Source organism: Leuresthes tenuis, unplaced genomic scaffold (genome assembly GCF_036924035.1).
Source record: "Leuresthes tenuis unplaced genomic scaffold, fLeuTen1.0.hap1 SCAF_6, whole genome shotgun sequence".
Taxonomy (NCBI): Eukaryota; Metazoa; Chordata; class Actinopteri; order Atheriniformes; family Atherinopsidae; genus Leuresthes; species Leuresthes tenuis.
The window spans coordinates 23,976,740-23,999,332 of record NW_027325360.1 but is presented as its reverse complement, the minus strand read 5'-3'; the positions used below and the strand labels follow the sequence as shown (position 1 = coordinate 23,999,332).

General features: G+C 38.8%; 2 protein-coding genes across 4 annotated transcripts in view; one reads left to right on the top strand and one right to left on the bottom strand.

The window, feature by feature from the left end:
- Positions 1-8,963, bottom strand: part of LOC140309249 (transmembrane protein 132C-like) — a 102,277-nt gene extending 93,314 nt beyond the window's left edge. Inside the window, exon 1 of the mRNA XM_072387066.1 lies at positions 8,274-8,963. Coding sequence (XP_072243167.1) covers positions 8,274-8,319 — 46 coding nt within the window. The 5' untranslated portion in view covers positions 8,320-8,963. The remainder of the gene's footprint in view (positions 1-8,273) is intronic.
- Positions 8,964-17,450: 8,487 nt separating this feature from the next.
- Positions 17,451-22,301, top strand: asb6 (ankyrin repeat and SOCS box containing 6). Of its 3 annotated transcripts, none has more exons than XM_072388348.1 (7): positions 17,451-17,527; positions 17,955-18,098; positions 18,295-18,470; positions 19,927-20,033; positions 20,129-20,237; positions 20,336-20,422; positions 21,075-22,301. In XM_072388348.1, the coding sequence occupies exons 2-7, from the start codon at positions 17,989-17,991 to the stop codon at positions 21,794-21,796; spliced, it is 1,311 nt and encodes a 436-aa protein (XP_072244449.1). In that variant the 5' UTR covers positions 17,451-17,527; positions 17,955-17,988; the 3' UTR covers positions 21,797-22,301. The 3 variants fall into 3 exon arrangements, with proteins under 3 accessions (XP_072244449.1, XP_072244450.1, XP_072244451.1); XM_072388349.1 differs by having other exon boundaries at positions 17,495-17,531; XM_072388350.1 differs by lacking the exon at positions 17,451-17,527 and adding an exon at positions 17,560-17,673.
- The last annotated feature ends 292 nt before the right edge of the window (positions 22,302-22,593 follow it).

Below are 22,593 nucleotides of genomic sequence, written 5' to 3'. Positions count from 1 at the left end.
TGGCTTCACTTTTGCTGGTTAAATTAGCCATCCTACATATGGCATGTGCAATTAAGGATGGAGCAACAATTACATCACTTTGAATTTCAGCAGTTGCCTTACTCCCAGAACATCTAATTACACGGCCTTCACACAACAATCTTCAAGGTTCAGCGAGAATGCACAAAAACAGCATTAAACAAGACAGCAAATAGTAATCAAATGCAGCCCAGCAGGACTAAAAAGCTCTTGCAAGTGCCTGTTTGAACTCATTTCAGGCATGTAGAGGCATTTAGTCTGCAAGTACTCAGACCTAATCATATCAAGACATTTGTCCTTGTCAGTGCATGTGAAAGGGTGGCCATTTTCTACAATATTTTACAAATTTATATCCGTATTACACTCCATAACTATTACACCTTCTATCTACTTACATACTAAGACATTAAAGGATACAAAGAACTCTACCATAAATCTCCCTTCACTGTCTGCTAATAAAGTGTAATATCAATTATTAGGTTTTATTCACCTTGAGAGCAGTCAAAGGTCTGCCTCCAGCTTACATTTCTAAACTTTTAAACCCATTACACTTAACATCATCCATCCTCAAATAGTCACTTCATGACGCACAAAAAAAAAGATGAGTCTAAAGCCAAAACATGAGGCAATACAATACCAACACACTCATGTTTAGCAGGGGTAACATTTACCATCAAGTTGCAGGTATTTGATTACAAACCAAACTGTGGAGTAAAGTCGATTGTTGACCTGATAATGGGACTTAGTTGAAGCATTTCATACAAAAATAACATATGAGTCATAAGGAGCTGAAGTTTTGTACAAAATTTTAGCCAATTCATCTGGTCGACACTGAGGTGAATCACTGAACACAAAAATATTTTGACCTGCTGCTGATGTTAGATTAAATGTAAGCGGTGCATCAAAGTCACTATATTCCATTGTTTAAACACCATTAATATCTGTACAGCGTGTGGAGATGTTTCAGTCTGGACCAACCAAAACTACCCGCTGTTAAGCCATGTTGGGTTAATAAAATTATGATAAAACTAATAAAAAAATTCTGAGAGAGTGAACAAGGCAGCATTCAGCCTTCCATTAACATCCTTATGCAGTTTTATTCCCAATTTAAATTAAACTGTAATATTTCTTAAGCTAATCCTTCGTTATCATTGGGGTCATTCTGTCTCAGCTTGGGGTGGCTCTTTCCAATTTGTGTGAAATTGAAGGCCTGTGGGTTAAGAACAGAATCTGCAGCAACAGATAGTGACTCAGAGCAGGCTGCTGCTGCATGTGCAGACAGACAGCGCTGCCCCTCCTGGCCAGGGTGACACCACTGTGCACCACAGGGCCAATGACTCGCTATTGCCACACTGTCCATGTTTTGACTGGACATCTCTAATCCCCCAATCAGCTGTCCCCCATCATAGGAGAAACAAAGCAGCATGAACGCTGCAGGCTGCCAAAAAGTGAGGACTGGAGGCTTTTGGACAGCAAGAGCAAAAATGACAACATGATAATGTGTCTGTTTTTTTCTGCAACTGTTTTAGAACATCAGAACAAATAAACAGTCAAGCTAGAGTACAAGAAACTCTACAAATACAGTCGTATGGACTCAGTCAAGTCACTCGAGGGACTTCATTAAGATACAGCTACCCCTTGCAAACTAACTTGTGCACTGATTGTACTCAGAGGTAGCCATTACTTTCCCACTGATTAGGAACTAGTGATTGTGTTAAGACTGATTGGAGACACACATATACACTGGCATTCCAATTACATCAAGAGCCATCCAGCTTACGGTCGAAGTATATTTGAGGTCATTTAGAATTCTGCTCAGTTGTAGCTGATGGAAGCATGATTATTTTTTAGAGGTATTTCTGTTGAGTGTTGTCTTCAGAATCAAACAGCAAAAGACATCACATCGCATAATAAGTACCATCCATTTAAGGGTAATTTTAACTCTCTTTCACTCCAGCTGGATCGATTTGAATGCACACTCTTTGATGTTATGCTGAAGAGAAAGCCCAGAGCAACTTCACATATAATAATATTCAGATTTCTCATGGAGTGTTTTTCTATGAGGAAAGGCTCATCCTTGACTAATGCACTTTGTTTCGAGTTAAAAGTTGTGCTGTGTCAGGACCACCTTACCGTTTGCTATAATTTGTTTGTCATGCCACCGTACATGGGTTTCAATCACAGATGAGGGTGAACAACAAACAGCAGACGGCAGTGATTATTCACAAACAGAGAAGACTGCTCAAGGGATAGAACTAATAGATTTTAAAATCAAAATTCAGTGGCAGTATTAAAGCTGTTGTTCAGCATTTCACTGCGGGAGCACACCACTCTGAATCATAAAGAGGTGCACGGCTTCCATTTAAACATAATCTCAACAATCAATCAGCCACACCACAAAGAAGTCAATGGGCCTTGACTACGTGTACCTGTCAGATATTTGCCTTTAATGCATTAAAGTCTAATGCCTCTGAAAGATAGTGACAGCTCTGCACACAACGAAATGCTGCCTTCTTTCAGATGCAGTGACAGCCTATTGTCCAACCATCTGCTATAGTTAAAATTAAAATAAAATAAATAAAACAAACACCTAAATATTTTAAATTATGTACACATCTCAGTTGACGTGAGGGACGAAACGACTCTAAAAATAATTATCTGTAAAATTTGTAGTCGTTTAAATATTTTCAGAAACATGCATCTTTATTTGGCTCTCACATATGTGATTCTGAGAAAATTAAGTTCTAGAGTGTATTTATATTGCTCAAGCCTTAATGCAGAATATATTACATAAATATCTAATATTCTGCAATGCTGCCTTAGCAGTTTTTGTTTCTGGGGACAGCTCACAGACTAATGACATTTTACTAATGTGCTATTGAAAAAAAACAACATAATCCACTTCTTGTTCTGATGCTTTTGCATATCGTATGATTCTGTAGCTTTCATATTACAGTAAACCCTGTGAAATGTCTTTTTCCTCCTACCCTATCATGAAAACATTTTCAATGAGTGGCAAAACAGTTCCAGCGATTAAACTGTTTGAAATATTGCGTTGTGTGTTATCTGTAGGAAGGCAACTGTTACATCTTAACGCTTTTTAGATGTATGAGCACTGGGCAGGGCAGAATTTCTGGGGATGTGTCTTGGTATACTTTATGTCGCAAATTGGCTGATATTCTTTGTACTTACAAAGTGACATTTGTGCTGAAGCTCAAATGTGCAAAAGAACTTAAGAGAACATCAAGGCATATGTTTCAGGGCTGAAATCAGTACGAATGATCATTACTCCTGCTAATTTTTTTCTTTCTTTGTGCCAGTTATTCTGTTACAGAAATATGACATCATATAAGTATGCACTTGGAGCAGCACTTATGTTACCACTGGAGGTTGTCGCTTTAAGAGGTCATCATTCCTGCCAGAAAATTGCAGCTGATATTTATTGAAATTCAGCTATGAATAGGATGATGAGCATTAGGGACACACAAATCAAACCTCCCATATATTACCTATTTTCTGAGTTGTTACAAGCAAATGAAGAAAAAGCATCCATACAATCTGTTAAGTAAGCGCTTAATATTTAATGATGATTGAATGAATGAGTGATGACTTTAATGGTACAATTAATCTACATTGCCTGTGCGAAAAAAAAAGGGTCACCTCCTGGATTAAACTAATCAAATAAGCTTCCCATTGGTGAAGTAATTAATATGTTTCAGCTGGAAACAAGTTATTCAACTGAAAGTGATGCAGCGAGTAGCTTCTCACTTCTTAACGCCTATGTTGGGAGACACATCCTGTGTTCAGGAAAAGATGTTCTTTTTTTTCAGAAGATTGAAATTGTTGGTCTACATCAAACCAACAACTAAAGACGCTGCTAAAACTACAAGAAATTGTTGTAGAAAGTCTCTTTTTGGCTTGGCAGTGTATTAAAACCATTCCCCACCTGAAAATAAATTCTGACATATCAACATCCACCTAATTGACTGTCAAGATTTTACTCAGGAATTCATGGCACATAGAAGATGATTCCAACTGATGTTGGTGGTCCCTTAGCTTTCCCTCTTGTGAATCTGAGAGATCTACTGGATGGATTTAAAATGTATTTAAAACATAGACTCATGGTGCCTTGATAATTAATTTCAACTTTTGAAAGTCTTGACCTACATTAGACAAAAAAAACATTTTGTTTTCCACTTCCTCCTAATTTAATTAATCCACTACGTCTTAATTCAATCCATCCAATTCATCCAAAATTAATTTATCTAATACATCCTATTTCAATTTCTCCACATCCAAATCCACATTTAATTAATGTAAAACTAATGTCATTCTTACTAGTTGGTACATTGTATTTATAGCTAATTAGCCAATGTTAGTTTTTTTCTCAAATTGAATTTATATACTGAAGCAGAGACTCTTCAGGAAGAGTTATTTTCTGTATTTGTGTTTATGGTCTTTGTAACTTTTGTGTTTCTGAAAACAACCAACAATATCAGGCGGTTCTGCTCCATATGAGAAACTAAAGAAAAGTAAAAGTGGATAAAAGTGATAGTGACATTAAGAGTAAAACGGGGGGGGTTCCTAATGAAATTTAGGGTCAGTTCATAAGCACAGAGGGAAATTATGAGGTCCATCTGCCACCAAAGTCTACCTTCAAACACGGACCAATTTGTTGGCTGATAGAGCTTTAAGCATATGCGCCCACATAAGAGTCATTGAGTCATTTACCGTTCCATAGTATGACTTCAGTTTGTAATGCATCATTTGGTGTCTAAAAAGGATCTTTGGGTGAGTTTTGTAAATCCTTTTGGATTTAATATCAGCATGCTAGCACTGTCATTGTGAGCAAGTTAGCATTTAATTTAGCATTTAGCTCATTACAGCCTTAACAAGCTCCGTTCTTAATTGAAATTGCCATTGCAGCCCAAGTTCATGATTAACAATGATTTATTGTCCACGCATTAAACAATGACAGTGCAGCAGTGTGCAGTCTGGCACAAGCTGTTTCTGGTCTCCGGTGTTTGCAACACACCTCCTCCTGATCAGACAGTGTGGCCGTGTGTAACTCCCTCCAACAGATTTATGAAGAGCAAGCCCTGCATTCAGACACAACTACTTGCTGATGAGAAATGCACATAAGCACTACATCAGCATGTTTGTCAATTATTGCAATGACGCCCCTCCTCAGGAACGCACACACATTCACATCCTCTCTCTTTAAAGCTTTTACACAGATTTCCTCTATACAACTCTCTTAATGGTGAGTTTTGATTAAATTGAATGTGAGATCACAGCAGTTACAGAGAGCCAATTAACGGAGAGCAGATAGGCTTTGTGGAGATATTACAGGACATTATACTGATGGCATTTGAATTTACAGGGGGCAGAAAACCTCTTTTGACTCAGTGATTAGGAAACTACAACGTATACCTCCCATGCACACTTTATGTGTAATGAGCATGGCGATGAAGTACAAGGGAATTAGAGGAGCCCACCTACTCAGTGTGTCTCATAAAATGGTCGTTAAAGAAACAAAGGTGCACAGTTTGGCAAATTTACATATAGCAAATAACATTTGTGATGGTAGGAAATTAAACTAAACTACAATTGAAAATACAGCTTTTGCATCGTTGCTGCTGTCATTCTAAATGTTATTCGCCTTCCAAACCAAGGAAACTACCCTAGCCACCAAAAATTGGATTTGAGAGAAGGGAAAAATATGCCTCTTTTCATCAGTGTCCTCCATCGCAAATCTCAGAAGTACACTACAGTGAGCTCAAAGCACAGCTGTAAGATAGCCTTGCTATAAATACCACCAAGCCAGGGATTTCTACTTTTCATTTCATGTTCTCTTTTCTGTAAATAAATGAGTTAACACTAGTGCGCGGGAAATGTGACAATACAGAACAAGCTCCCTCAAGGTAGACTCATTTAAATCTTAATGCTTAATTTAAATCATATGCTTCTCATACAATTATAATTGATGGGCTGTCACATGTATGAAACAGAATTTAGGATTACAGGTTTTCAATGAGACTACCTAGACTTGATTTTAAATCTTCCAAGGTACTGAGATTGTGTCGTGCAGAGTCAAGTTGACATGAAAAATTCCACTGGACCAGACATCTTCACATCGTCGCAACAATTTCAAAAATACATTTGACGTCCGAGCTTTTTTTTTCTTCTTTCAAATATGTTGCCACTTCTCTCTTTCTTAAATTTTTGGTCAGTTGCTTGGTTTCCTAGCTCACAAACATTTATCGCAAAGCTTTAAGGACTGCCAGGGGCAAAACCAATGTGAGCCCTGAGGTGAGGGACCACACAAATGGCTCTTTGTTTGGGCAGTTATCATAAAACTCTCAAGTGTGTAAGAGACTAAGACTCTCTGCTGGGATAATAACCTTGATGTTCAAAAATAAATACAGTCTATAGGACAGCTCACATCCCTTGGATGGAGATATGGACGCATGGGTGACGTGCTTAGTACTCTTTTAAGATGTAGACTGGAGGCTATCCTTGTTTGATACCCTTTTGGATCTTGTTTGGCTCAAGGATAAGACAAAAGAAGGAAAGACCGGACATTCCCCTCAGGAATCACTGAAACACACCTAGTGTTTTCAACTAATAAACGAGAGGACAGTTCTTTTTATGTGAGAAGTACTCTGTTACATTTTACATTTCATTGCACACATTTTTGGCATTATATTAAGCCTGATAACTATCTACCCTCATAGCACTTAAGCTTCTCATAACAATGGGGTTTGTTCACAGTCAGACCAGGCAACCAGATTTCGCTCCTTAATTATAGCCTCATTATGCTGTACAGACATTTTTCCTTGCACGGATCTAGATCCTCTCATTTCCTGGTCTGTGTTATCAATTTTCATCACTTTCCACCGTGAGAAGAAGTGTCCTGCAGGTTTATGACACACAATGCTCAATTAGGATCATACTGTGCATGGTTACTGAGAGAGCCTTGGCATAAGGCAAGCATCATTACCATTCTCTTCAAGCCAATGAGTCACGCACTCATAAGAGAGGTGCTGTCAAGTGAGCTCCAAGAAAGGAGCAGCACCAAGGTGTACACGTGCAATGGACATGTAGGATGCTGTCTTAGGATATGTTGTGCAGTGAAAAAGAATGGGTCTGGAAATGTACGATCTTGTAGGGAATCAATTCCAGTGCTTTGTCTATTTAGACCATAACAGATCCATGGTAGGCTGTAGGTATTCTTGCAGCTCGATGAGGATTCATGGTGTTAAAAGAGAAGACAACATATGAACACTAAGAACAAAGAATAAAAATCTAATTTTTAATTTTTTTTTCTAACAACTGATTATTTGTAGTTCCCCAATGATATACTGATTACCCTTTAAAATGTCCAAAACAAAATAGGAATATGGTCTCTCTGTTTTATTAGGCAGAAAACTGCTAAAGCCAGGTATTATCGGGAGAAAATAGTCGCATTAGTGGAGAGGATCACATTTCCAAATAGCTTTTTATGTTAAACCTTTTTCCCACAGGACAGGAGGGGATTCATTGGCTAGACCACCAGCTGCTCTCAGATTTCTACTGTATGTGTAAGGCAGCCAAAAAAGATGCTCTGCTGCTGCTTGTAACGCTAATTGGCTGGTGCAATGTCGGCAGCACAGCAAATTAAATTAACAAGAACTCTTATAAAGGAGAAAAACTCCTGTGAAAACAAATAGATATTTGTTTTCAACTGTAACGCCACACTGTTGAAATTTCAGCTAAACTGCAACTCACTTCTCAAATAGGATAATCAGGCGCTTTGAGGTATATTTTGGTATAATAAGTTGACAAAGCATGAAGCAATAAACTCAGAAAATCCCTGGTGTATAGAAATATTCATAAGAAAAACTTTATTAAAGGCCAGAATTGCAGTTGGTAACAGGGTCAAACAACATGTCATAGGAGACTGAAAAGAAATTCATTCAAATCATAGATGAGGAGTGTATGTACAGCTGTTGTCATGCAGAAGAGGGTTGTATAAAAAATATTTAAAGTGAACTGACAGCCTAACACAGCAGTGACTCACAGGATGTAAAGTGTCCTGCATCTCTGTTTATCACTGGTGAGACCCCCCCCCCCATACGTGACAAAGCCCCACATGCCAGCGGGCATCAGTTCTATCCAACTTCTTTCTTGTGTGTAAGAGTGTAAGAGAAAGAATAGTGTTCCTCAGCTGAAACGAAAAGAAAAACAGGCTGATTTATTAAAATGAAGCTTACCTCCCAAAAGTAACGCCGCCGACTGAAGCACCAGGATATGCAACATGTTTCTTTGAGCCGTTAGAAAAACAAGAATTCCCTGTCGAAATTTCTCCGCCTGGAATTTGTAAATACAGTCTGAACGATTCTGAGCGCCTTCTCACGAGTTTCTCACTGACTTGGTGCTGACAAGAAAACTCAAAAATAGAAGAGACGGGGCTTGTCCATAGTTTTGCATCACTCTTTCCAGCATTTTTAGAGTAATGCACTGCAGTGATGCACTTTCATAATCATTCTCAGTGAAAATCTAATCAATTTATTACAAAAAAGAGAAAAAGAACCCAAGGGTAAATAAGAATGTATTCAGTCCTATCTCTTCAGTTGTTTCTGCATTCCCAGATTCCCGAAGTTGGCGGCAGTGAAATGCGTAAAGTCCGATACTTCTGGGCGAATGGAAGGACTTTCCGTACGGTACTACGCATGGTGAGATATGTAAAAGTAGAAAAGTTCAAGTCACAACATAGGGCAGCATGCATCCACACCGTTGCAGCCTTTTCGTTTCGTGAAGTCCTGCGCACAACTCCAACAGAGCGTGCAGCCGTCACATCAGGGCGCGCGAGAACGAGTGTTCCTCTGCCATTTCTAATTAGACTTTGGCACCAGGTGGCTCGTATATTCTGCTAAAGTCCCGTTTCAAAGCTTCATCTTTCAGTGTTTGTATAGACAGACTACAAGCTGCAGAGTCAGGAGCTTACGCGTTGTCAGTCTGTCCAATGCGCGTCGAGAGAAGCAGAGGGGGAAGAAAGCGGTGACAATAAACTACCAGCGGCGCACATCGGGAGGCGCCGTCCGCCCCACGAACATCATATCTCACCTATGATGTCAAGTGTAAGACATTTTTTTCTGACTCATTGTACCACATGAATTCGCCATAAACCTAAATACATCTTATTCTCAGATCAGTTAATTGGCAGACAGGATTGCCCGAGTGTGTTATTACCCAAAGTCTCGCTTTCTGTAAAATGTGTTTACCATTGACATCGCTATCCCCGGCGCAAAAAAAAAAAAAATTAAAAGTTGTTATCGGACAAGTCCAGTTGACTGCACGACTGCGCTACTGGGCAGGTACTAGCGACCCCTTATGGTGTGGAAACTGAAGTGAATAACAGTGTTGCCCGGGTATGGAGGTGGTTGGCTGGAGGCATTTTACACTGTGGACGATAGGAATTCAAGGCCAGAGCTATACATAGTACAGTTAATGGCAAAACTAACAACGATAATATGGAGAGAAAAAAATGAATGTCACACTTGCATATTAAGAAATAGATGCACCCAGTTGCTGCACTCTAGCCTTCATTACATTTTCAAGCACTTTCAAATGAGCACATTGTTCTAATTCATTGGCAAAACACAAGTGTGATTGCTGATGAATGAATCAGAATTGAAACATGGGGTGGGGTATCACTGTAATTTGGTGATTGATTAAATCAGAAGCCTCAGAGTAGATTTTTCTTTTCTTGGAAGACCAGATGGTGCGGTGAAGGAAAGATAGAGAAAAATCCACAAACATTAAACACAGTAAAATCGTATGAGTCACTCAGAGTCAGATGTGTCTTCATTGCAGCGCCTGTCTGTTCGGTACATAGTTTGTGTTTTGATTGTTGAAAAGAAGGTGGTGAGCTGTTTTGGTTTGATTTAATTTTTGGATTTTTTTGTTTGCCTTATTTTTCTTTTCCTTCTTTTTTTCGAAAATAAGGTGATTTTTATTGATCAACCAAACACTAATAATTTTATTTACCAAAAATATAATGTGCATAACATCAGTTATTTTTATATAATTTATATCAGTTAAACATATGCACAATCATTTTCGTACCTCTCAACGTTTACATAAAACATAAAACTGTTGTGTTCTGTTATTCCATTTATCACACCTAAGTGAGTTTTGTATGTACAAGAGTGATTTTTTTAAACAATAATTCACAATACAGCATTCATTTTAAGCCACTCTCTACGGTTTACTTGAAACTCCATTTTTGTCCTCAAGGAGCCAAGCTTTTACCTCCCTTTAAATGTGTGCAATTTGATTCTTGAAACAACTTTCTTCAATACAGCTGCGAAAAGCATCAGTAGTGCAGAGGACAAAAGTGTTGATGTAGAGCTGTCACTTCACTTGGTGTTATGGTGGACTGGAACATCACTCACACAAAGGCTGGTAGGCGTCCAAAAGTCGCTCCTTCCTGAGCCCAGTACTCAGTCAAATCCCATGAAGCCTGCTCTACACTGAGGTCTATTCAGCTGCTAGAAAGCTGAACCGCCACCAGACAGACCTCGAGTGGATTTAGTTACATGGTATATAGCTGCAAGTCATTAAAACAGCTGACCTCCCTCTTGCTATACTTCACATGGTAGGTCCATTTCCTGAACTAAATTAACAACACATTTGCTGCTGCAAAAGCTCACACACACCTACCTCCAGCCAATAGATGATAAGATGTATTTTATTTGGAAACATGGGAATCTTAAAAATAGGTAGAGTGATTGTAAGCATTCTTTACGAGATATGAAAAAAGTGATTGTGTCCTTACAGAAGTGCCGTTTAGATCTCGAGACATCTCGGAGGACAGGTCTGAATACTTTGATGTCTGGGAAAAGGTCCCAAGTCTTTGAAGTATTAAAAAAAAGATCTGGAGGCTTTCATGCCTGGAAAATAGACCATAGACTGAAATGCCAGACACGTCCGGACGCAACAATCTGTAAACTGTCAAACGCATTTCCACACACTCCACTCAGCAATATTACACAGTTTTGCTCTTAGCGAGGGCAAATGTTTATTGCCAAGAGTATAACAAACTGTTGCAGATATATAATAACCAGGTATGTACAAACATTTTGAACCCTTTTGATGTTTAGATTTCTGTCTAACCATCAGATGGGAGTTTGAGTGGTAACAGATTCATTCTGTTTATGACAATCTCAAAAGAGGGTCAGATTAAGTCATAAATAATATCTATAGAGACAAAAGGAGGAAAAAAGGTCCTGTGGCAGATGGTCTGATCTCCACAGAGTCCAGATCCCGTTATCGTGGAACTACTCAAGGATTACATAAAGATACAGAAGTAAGAGAGTCTTAATTCTCGAAACAACTGTGGAGGAACCTGTTAAATCTATCTCAGAGTTAAAAGGCAATGGTGGTCACAAGTTACTATTATTGATTTATTTTATGTACTTAACTGCTAAAGACGTTCATTTATTTTTTTTTACTGTTCAAATTAATATCAAATGTGTAAGTATAAGCAGCCAAAGAGCATATTTTGTTATGTTTTAATTTAACTTTGTCACCCCATGACCTTCTTTTGGACCCAGGGATACAGTCTATGCTATCCTTTATAGTAAACATAATTAATCATCTCTTGTGTCTTCTTCTGGGAGGTATCTTTCATCCATAACCTTAACCAGTTTCAGTAGCTTGTCCTCCCCACACTTGGTGGACAGGGTGCCCAAATTCATCATGGCCTTTCATTCTCCTACTCAGGCCTATCTGATCAATGATAGCATTAATAATAACCCCTGCAGAGTGCCCTGTTGCCCTCTGTGCCTTGCCCACTGCCAGCCAGCACAGATTACCACCAGCAATCCACAGCCCATTAAAAACTGTGTTTACTTATCAGCCTCTCTGGGGCCGTCACTCTATTTTCAAGAATGATGCCCAAAGGAAAGGCAAAGAGTGACCTTCCTATAGCATATAGTGCTGTAAGTCACTAGTCCCAAATGGTTTGACCTGTCATTTTCTTACCAAACTCCACCGTAGGCAATGTCAGTGCCCGGTGATAAAAGAAGGAAAATAACCTAAAATATAACAAAAGAAGGATGATTATTTGAAGTAGATAAATGGTAAATGGAATTTATTCATATGGCGCTTTTCTTTTCTGGTTGACCACTCAAAGCGCTTTTACACTATGAGCCACATTCACCCATACACACACATTCAAACAGCACTTATTAGTCTGTGCAGTACTACAGCCAATAGAGTGCTTTTTTTTCTATCTCACATTTACACACTGATAGACGCATTGGAGGCAATGGGGTTTTAGTGCCTTGGCCAATGGAGCGATTCAACATGTGTCCAAGGAAGCTGGGGATAGAACCACTCACCTTCCGATTGGCCAACATACATTGTATGTTTAATCTGTGCAAACACCAAAGTGTGAATACCAATCATGCTACATATATTCAATAGATGAAGGAAAGGTCAAACTAGAAACATAGTGTCATGTATATCATTAAGTTACGCTATATACTATATGCAAAGCCATGTGCACTTTAAACATGATAATATGTTGCTGAATAACCTCCTAATTGTGATATACACAGTTGTAGCTGGTTAAATGAAGTAAGTAATTGCTGTGTTGACTATAATTACAGCTCCCACCCCCTCTTCAATTTATATAGATGGATTTTGATTACTTTAAATTCTTTAAAGACAGATGTTTTGGCTATAATGACCACTGTATCAGAGTTATACTTCATTACATTCCACATTTGCCTCAAAGTGGGTTTGTCCGTGCAAAGAATTTCCTATAGTCGCACTTGGGTTAACTGCAAATGTGCCATTATATTTGAGTGACAGCTGAGCTATCACGATAGCATAAATGGAACAAGGTGAACTCTCCTCATTCTTTTTTACACACACAGTTATTTCTTATCACCTGGAATGTGTCACCGTCTACTTTGGGTGTGCTTAACTTCCTCTGACCTTTAAAAGGGCTGATAATTTCCATCCACAATCTTCACTTTGCAATACGCAGCCAGCACAAAAGGAGATTCCAGACCTGCTGGACTGATAATTCCAGCTCATGGTACGTCACTGAGGGAACCAAAAACCACAATGCTTTGCCACTCTATTATCATTTGACCAGCTTCAGGTTCACCTTCACCGCTGGTATCCTATCACCTTTCACCTCAGAGCGTGCAGCTTTTTCAGGAACAGAAGAGTTTTGTGTTTGCCTAAAAGCTCTTCGTATTCACGCTGATTACCTTTCCCTTTATGCATCACCCTCCTGGGACAAATTACGCTGCTTTGCATAGCCCAGAGTACTTTAGCTATGTAAATCTCCTTGGCTTTAGGAGACTCCCCTCGCCTCCAGCTCCCAGCGTTACTTGATGAAAAGCCAGGGAATCCGAAGGGAACCAACAGGTCAAAATGTTTAATAGATTCTTTTTCTACTTGTGGTAATCTCATAATCAAAGGTTCGAGGGGGGTCACATCTATCACCCGCGGAACAAATAAAAGTCTTATTGTGTTCTGCTTCCTTTCACCTCAGAAGGAAATGTGAACCAGATAAATGATGGCCTTGTTACAGGAGAGCCTCAATTTGTTGCCAACGATTTGTGGGCAACAAAGTAATTTCGATACTGTTCTTTGTATTGATAGATGAGGCCAAAATTTAATATAGAGCCAATTTACTGGTATGGGGTATTGGAATGGAACTGTAGTTATCTTCCCTCTCTTTTCCCTCTTTGAATCCATCTCTTCAATCCAGCTAAAAATTAGATGTCAAGATAAGGACAAACAATACAAAGGGTGATATTTTTGACAAAACCCTATTCCTGACTACCACCATTACTCCTTAATAACTATCATCCTCGCGATGGGGTCACCTACAATATTGAGGGAGGCAGCATTACCCTCTGAAAGTGAAACATTTATGAGTTTTTAAAATTCATATTAGTTGTGTGAGACAGATTGTAGGCGTAATTTATGGCCAAAGAAAAAAAGAGAAGTGAAAACACAAAACCGGGTCAGGAGTTTTAATACTGTGGCTTTGACAATTTTGCAAGAGCAGTTTCAAAGCCTTTGTTTTGATGCCCGTGGGGACGTGACATACAGTGCTTTGTGAACAACATAGACACATGGAGCAACATCAAGGTCTGTAAAACTTCCTAAAGAACCTGCCTCAAAGCTGAGCCTGAGACCTCAGAGGAGGCTCTACAGTTGAAATACACATTTCTTTTTTATGGTCCAGTGCTGGACCACCTGCTCTTCCTGTCATCTAACAAGAAACTGTGTGCTGCTGTGGTGACAGTGGAAAAGAGATTGTCTGCTTCACCAGGGAACCCTGAAAAGTATGTGCACAAAGACTCAAGTACTTGTCACCTGCGGTTTTGTCAAAGGAAAGGTTATGTAGATTATTCATGACTACACGGTTTGAAAATCGTGGCTAAATTAATTGCGCCTGGAAAACAGCAAAAGAGACTTCAGAGAGGTTACACACAAACTGCCAATCGTTCAAGGAACAATGCTTTATTGATTGGGTTAGTTGGGCCTAAAAACTGTAATTGTCTTGAAAGTGACCAAATTAGAATTAATCATACTTATTTTAAAACTACTGGATACTGTTTTCCACTCCAGAGGAGGAGCTCTCAGTGGGCCAAATAGATTCCCCCAGTTCTGTTTGTTTGAGATACAGCCCATGTCCACATTTACATGATGGGTTATGTTTGCTCTCATGCACATGTAAAAATATTTACTGATGCATGTGTTGCATAATAACAGCAGTGCTCTACAGATTCCAGACTTTAGTCTGGATGCCAGCGTTGCAATGCTGCCACCTAAAGACTGAGCATCGATACAGCACAGTTCACTTTCAAATACTCTGGTAATGGAGGCATACTGACTCATTTCTGAGCATAAGCTATAGTTTTCACACTCTGTTGATGCTAAATGGAGCTTCTTGATTATAGTATTGTAAATTGTAGTGTTATAGTGAAAAGATAGTTGACTTGACCAGTCTTAGGTCAAGCAATTTCCAGCCAGTTTCAGTCATAGTCATTGAAGAGAATTAGCTGGAAAGCAAATAGCCTGACACAGCTACCACTCTAAATGGCTGTATCTGTATATGAGAGGTTTTCATCACAAAAGATAATTCAGTTTAAAGGCTTTTATGTATATTCTCAGTTGTCCCACAATGCACCAATACACATTCAAGTAAAATAAGTCTGTAAGTCCTAACGAGGATATGTCACTTTAACAAAAAACTGTCTTTCCCAGCAGGACATTTGCATCCCTAGATACATAGCAGAGTGTCAGCAGCAACATATGCTGCATTAGAATCCACGTCTTGTCATGAATGTCATTAACATGGCTTACTTTTAGAATAAGACTCACTCATTTTAAAAATGACATCTTGTAAGAGAGCCCTCCTCTGTGGTTTTCAAAACAAGCCATCTGTCACCAAACTCAGACACCACAGGGGTTTGTTTTGTTTTCAGCAGGACAAAGGCGAATGTTAGAAACCAGATGCTACCCGTATAGTAAAGTAGTTGTAAAAAAGGAAAAAGAAAAATCCAAAAGTTGCTGTGCTGCACTAATGTGCCATATGGATAAAAGAGATATCTATTGGAGGCAAAGTAAACTCAATAAAATCTAATCAATGATTTGATCTTTGAATGAAATTAGTACATTGGAAAATTGACTGCTATTAGGGTTATTACAAATGGATCACAGAGATTGTATAAGACAAAAATGATAGTTGGGGATGATCAATGACATTAAGTCAAGATATGAATGCATGTGCAGGTCTATTTTCTGCTCACATTTTAGTAAATGTCTGTGCTCGAGCGCAGACATTTACTAACTGACTTCTGTAGGCATAGATAAGACCTTAACCAACTCTCACAAAGCCAGTAGCTGCCCTTCAGGCGATCCCACTGATTGTAATGATGGGAAAATGAACGTTATCAGGGCCAACTAACAAAATATATCAACCCATACTTTCTCATCAAAGGAACAGCCTTCATGATGATTAAGTATTGTTTAATTTTTATGGAGTTATAGTTATTATTTATTCCTACTGTTTTTAGAATAATGTATTTATCCTGTTCTTACTTTAAACCATACTTCCAGTGTTAGTATTTTATTTATTTGTTCATTTTCCAGAGACTGTAATCGATGGTTATGGCAGCGTTTCTGCATGTACCATTCCACCCATACGCCTATAAGTCCATGCGTACATGTTTGTGTCTGTGCGAGAGCCGATTTGTATGCTTGTGTGTTTGGGGACTTGGGTGTGAGTGGGGTGTCGTGGCTGTTTTATTCTATCTTTGTTTCTGTTTTTTCCTTATGTACATATCTTGTATGAAAAGTACATGAACACTTGAAATGAACTTGTGATATTGAGATGATGAAATTGAACAGTTTTCCAATTTTTTGGCAAATTGGCAAATCAACTATTTCAGAATGTTTTCTCAAAACACAATTGTTGAGGGTAGAAGTGTATTATATTGTTCAAAGATTTAAAGAAGCTGTAAAAATCTCCAAATGCAAGAAATAAGTCTGAAAACCAATACTAAATGACTGTACTGAATACAAACAGACATGATTCTATAGTGATTCTATAAATAAGCCATTGTGACTGACCATGACTGTAGCTTCATCCACAAATTACTTGTTCACATAGTTCGACAGTAAAGTGGTCTATATTCTAAACAGGCTGGATTACACTCGAGAGCTGTCGCCCATTGAAAACAATTGACGCATTATTTTAAAACAAAGATGTTAAGGACTGTTGAAGAGCTAATATCAAAAGTGAATGGAAAACAATTTGCTTTCAAAAACAGAATAAAAGGCTTACAGAGTGTTGTTGGAAAAATATAAATGAGAGAATGAAAAAAAAGCAATGCAGCAATATAAAACATACCATTCTAAATGGCCATATATATTATTTTTAAAATTTCTTTCATTCATTTTCATTTGTATTTTTTACAGTTCTTTTTTTCTTCCTTTTTTGTCAATTGTATTATACAGAAAGAAAAAATTAACGCAACTTACTGACAGAAAATATTAATATTAATTTTGCTTGACATATTTTCTCTGTTTACACTAGATGTAGCTACGTATCCTAAAACCTACACGTTTCTAAATGTATTGTCACTTTTGACATCCTACCGTCTGTACTTGAATTCGCTAATAGATTTGAGATATCTCTGAAATAGCCCCAGGGTCGGCAGCAGAATCCAACCAACTCACAACTAATAGCCCTGTTTAATCCATGTTGCTGTGACTGTATGTCAGTTTGACTTTTAAAATGCTAATTCAGCGTATATGCTTCTTTAGAAACATGAAAAACACCATAACATGGCTTGTTTGCAGGATTTTTTTTAACAGGCCGACAAGGAACCTTTGTTAGCTTCGTGGTTGAAATGGGAATTATATCAAAGTCGGACTGATAAAGGCGTAAGGGTGGCAACTTCCTGTTTTGAATAATACGACTGGCGTGAGTACGTGCTGATATATTATATTTTTCTCCTACTCTTAAAGTTTTTTCACCCATATTTATGGATAGAGGTGGCATGTAAATGAGGGAACCATTTAGCCACTGATGCTAACATTGACTGTTGCAGTAGATGTGTTTGGCATAAGGTTTCAATTTTTATTTCTATTGAAGGTAACGTAAAGATGTCGTAAACCAGTTAGCCAAATAATAGTGCTATTAAAAATTAACCTTACTGTGTGAGAAAAAATATGTAAGTAGACTATTTAAAATGTAACACATGCTACAAAGAGTTTACATTTGAAACCACCCAGTTTTAAAAACACATTTGCCAGCAGCGCTCCGAAGATATCAATAATAATGAAGTCCGTGATACGAGTCGCATTCATTCTTCGTGGCGCATCTTCAATGCATTTTCCCCCTTTTGTAGGTACTAAAATACGAGTGTTGTGAGCGGAGGAGCCATGCCTTTCCTTCATGGGTTTCGAAGGATCATTTATGAGTATCAGCCGCTGGTAAATGCTGTCATGCGTGTTATTGGACTGGAGGAAGGAAAGGACAGTAACGAGAACAGGTAAAGCTGAAGTTGCAGGTGTTCGGTCATTTTGTAAGTTCAATAAGACTGGAGTTAGTCAAACTAACACCAAACTGTCAAAAAAACTTAAATCACAATAATTAAAACATAATAGGATAAATGGCACAAATACTTTTAAATCACTTGTGGCGTTTCAGGGTGGTTGATGCATGAAATTTTCCATTTTTTTTGTCAGAATTCCTGAAGATGAGTCTGGTCAGTGTAGCTCTTTAGTGGAGCTTCTGGAGCGAGAGTCTCAGTCAGAAGTGTTTTTGGAAGGCATCAGCTATGCCCTGTTTAAGGTGGCAGAGCAGGGACTGGTGTATGCAGCTAAAATCCTCCTGCAGTATGGAGCTGATATAAACTTTGAAGGTGAGTAATTGTTTTGGATTGCCTAGTTTTGTTTACATGACATTACAGAACCACTCCAGCATTAACTGCACTTATTAATGAAAACAACTGATGGCATATTGGATTGAATCAAATAATATTCTATTAATCCCAAAGTGAAATTAATATAATCATGATTGTGTTTAGTATATTGATACTACTGTGGGGAAATGTCTTTTTAACACCGACTGCTTATTGATTCAATAAAAAAAGAAAAAGAATGACATTGGGTGTGGTCTATTTATCACTATTTGGAAATGTCAAAACTAAGAGTTAGAGCAAGCATATGCATAGTTTATCTGTTAACAGATACAGCTGGTATTATAAGCTCCAAGTCCTTGTTCTGTTGTGTTTTTGTAAGATTTCAAATAATTACATAGGAGCAGCTTTTGTCTCTAATGCCAAACATGCCATAGAATCTTAACTTAGACCTGAATGGCTAAGTTGAGGTTTGACTGGAGGCCAAACAAAAACTTAAAGATGTGTTTTAAAATGTAATTTATGTTATTTTAGGCTTCACCACTTAGTGTATTTCCATTAAAAGAGTGACATCATTGCACATGAGCTTCAAAGGGAAAGGCAACTATAAAACCTAGAACAAATTGGTTTGTGAGTTGTAAGAAATTCTTTTCAAAGGAAAATGTATTTTTACTGAGTGGAAGGTAATTAATTATAACACATTCGTCTTGCTCCCTCTTTTTATATGTGGTGGTGTTCGAGGTCACATAAACAGCTGTTTACTCTCCCAAGTTTATAGTAAACATTGAATGACAGATTGCACTTTGAAATGTGAGAGGACTGATATTTTCCACGTTTACCCAAGTAGCTGCATATGTATAATGAGCAAGTTGTCAAGGATTAGTCTCCCCACAGCAAAATCCAGTGGAACACGGTATATGTGTTGCTGCTGGGATGAAACCTGTCAGGGCTCAGCTAAACTCTGCAGTGGTGACCTCTGGTGGTTTTAGACATGTGCCTCCCCAGGGACATAATTAGTGGATTCTTGCAGAGGCTGCTTCATTCATCTTTTACATTTCTTGAATGTCTCTTACTAGTAAGTTAGCGCTGACAAATGCTTCCACATAGCATGCAAAAGGGCTCCTATTTCACCACTTTTTCTAGTATTTGCCTAGTTTCCTTTTGTGTTTAAAAATAGACCATGAGCCCTCAAACAGCCACAGTGCTGATGCAAATGCTTATTCAGTTCATATTTGGTATGGTCTAATGTTGTGCCTCTGTTGCCCATGTCTTCTGGTTTTGTTCTCCATTTCCCACCAGCTTTTCTGTATTTATATACTGTGAATATAACTAATGTAACTCAGGCTTAGTTTGCATAGACACTTATAGACAAACAGGCAATCTTCCTTTGTCAGATATATTTAATCTCTCTGATAAAAACTCATTTTGATTGACATGGACATTTATTTCCATTTTCAAGACCCAGTGTCCTACTACAACCCTCTGCACATAGCTGTTCTGAGGAACAGGCCATGCATGGTGAGGCTGCTGGTTGGGCACGGAGCAGACATTGAGAAAAGGGACAGGGTGAGTAATCAAATGTCTTTGTTTTTTTTCCTCGCTCGATTCTGTCCTCTCTGATCTTTATCATTATGAGTAAGAACTACACGCTATGTTTGTAGATTCATGAGAGCAGTCCCTTGGACCTTGCCAGTGAGGAGTCTGAGAGACTGCCCTGTTTGCTCACTTTGCTGGACATGGGTACAGATGTGAATGCAAGGGACAAGCATGGTAAGTCTGCACCAGCAATACTAACCAAAAAAAGATTCAATCATATATCCGTCCATTCATTCATTCTGAAAGATGATTGCTTTGTCTCATCTATAAAGGGAAATCGCCTTTGCTCCATGCATTAGCAAGCAGCGATGGACTCACTGTGCACAACACACAGAACATCCAGCTTCTGCTTGAAAGAGGTATTGATGCTAAACTGTCTTCATTTTGTGTTTGGTCTCATAACTAAAGCGCTACATTCAGAACAAAACATAATACACACACAAACTCTTTTCAACACAACTAAAGTGAGGCTGAACTTCTCCTGCACAGAAGTCTTTATCCAGGTTTTACTGAGGATTTCTCTATAAACTGTTCTGTCTTTTATTTATTTATATATTTTCTAATCAAGCGTAATGAGAAAGCCACTTCGATTCCAATACTTGAAGACTTGAGGAAATAGTTTTTCAGTATTTCAGGATTACTGTCCTATCATGACCATCCAAAGCATGTTTTTGTACATTAAAAGAGAAAAAAAACTCAGACCTAGAAAAGAGATGCTAATTCTAGTATATATATTTTTTTTAATCAATAGCTGTCCTTACTTTACTGTGATTCATTATTAGCTTTGTGAACACTGAGAACAAATTTTTCAAGTTGTAGAGGAGTTTCTAAAGTTTGCGTCACAAGTTAAACAAAAAAGTAAACAAGAGGGGCTGAGTAACTAGAGTCAGTGTAAAAGCTGGCTAAGTATCTCATTTTCACTATCTCAAGCACACATAGTCTGATGTATGCAGTGTTTAACTCTTCTGGAATCGAGCACAAATGTGGTTCTGGGTGTTTTTTTTTCTAAAGGTGCTGACGTTAATGCTGCAACTGTAGACGGGGAAACGGTTGAGTCTTCCTTGGTGTTTCTGGTAAAAGAGGCTCTGGAGGCCAGTGCAGAGGACGCTGCTGAGATCGGTAACTTCTGTTTGAAAACCACACAGCTACTGCTGACTCATGGTGTGGACCCCAGCTGCTGTCTGAATGAGGATGGCGAGCCCTCCCTGACACAGACGAGCCTGGAGCACTTCGACCTGCTCTTCCCTCTAGCTGTGCTCTTAATCCAGAGCGGAGCCTCTTTGGTTTGCTCCTATCATAGTGACTCTTGTTGGTCGGGCTACAGCCTCCTTTTCCAGCGACTCCAGACAGCCCTACAGCAGTGCTCTGATCAAAGTCATGCCACTGAGCTCTTAGAGCAAGCTGAGGTGTTGCTGGACTTAGCGAGGGTAAATGTCCCCACGCTGCATCTCCCTCCTAGACTGAAGCTCCCTGTGCCCGGTCAGGACTCTCACCCTTATGCGCAGGCTCTGGTAGACCTGCACAGCCGTGTAGTAGAGCGTGAAGCAAGCCCACCTCCCCTGCGTTGCCTTTGTAGGGCATTCATAAGGAGCATCCTACAACCCTGGCCATTGGAAGATAGAGTCAAAGCCTTGCCTCTACCAGATAGACTGAAAGACTTTCTTCTTCCTGAACACACATACACCCCAAAGCCAGGCTGGGGCTGCTTCAAGCCCCAGCAGAGCCAGCGCTAATATTAACTGATGAGTTTCTCTGCCACCTAAAATCTGAAATGAAAGAAAAAACGTACCTGTTGCAATTTGTGTAAAATGCTAAACATTTCCTCGATAAATTAAGCTAGGTTTAACACACCTAAGAGGCCTTTGTTGATTTTTCTATTGCCTGTGCCATATTTGCAGACAAATGTATGTATGTTTTCTTTGAGATGCAAAGTTCTGTTTGTACAAATTAGTCTTTGGTTTGTGACAGCCTTTTCTTCATTAGGATCTCATTGTGTGAAGTACCACTGCATAAATAAAATTGCAGTATGAAATAAAGCCACCAGATGGCAGTGTCGCGCCTGCACATCAAAAGAAGCTCAGATGTGAGGGTTAAAGATTTAGTTTTTCACAGTGAAGCCCATTAAAGTCGATCCAGCAGAGTGGGGTCCATCAATATTTTATTATTTAAACGTGTTGTTGGTGTGTTTTGGATTTTGTGTATGTGAAGGTGGAACAATAAAACTGTTTCACCAGCACTGTGCTGTTGATTTGTTATATATGTGTGAATTGGGTACTTTTTCATATTTTTCAACATGTTGTGTTTATTTGTCCAGGAAGTGGCAGTGCAGCTCTGGGTAAGAGTGCCACATTCAGATGCTACCTGAAAAATTGATGCCATGCATTTACCTCGTGGTTGTGCTCATACACCAAACCTCAGCTGAGTCGTTGCTGAAATACAGAGGCAGGATTTAAATGCTACGGCACAACGGGAAGAGTGTGCCTTTAGATGCTCTGACATACTATGGCTGTAGTGACTGCTGGAGTAGAAA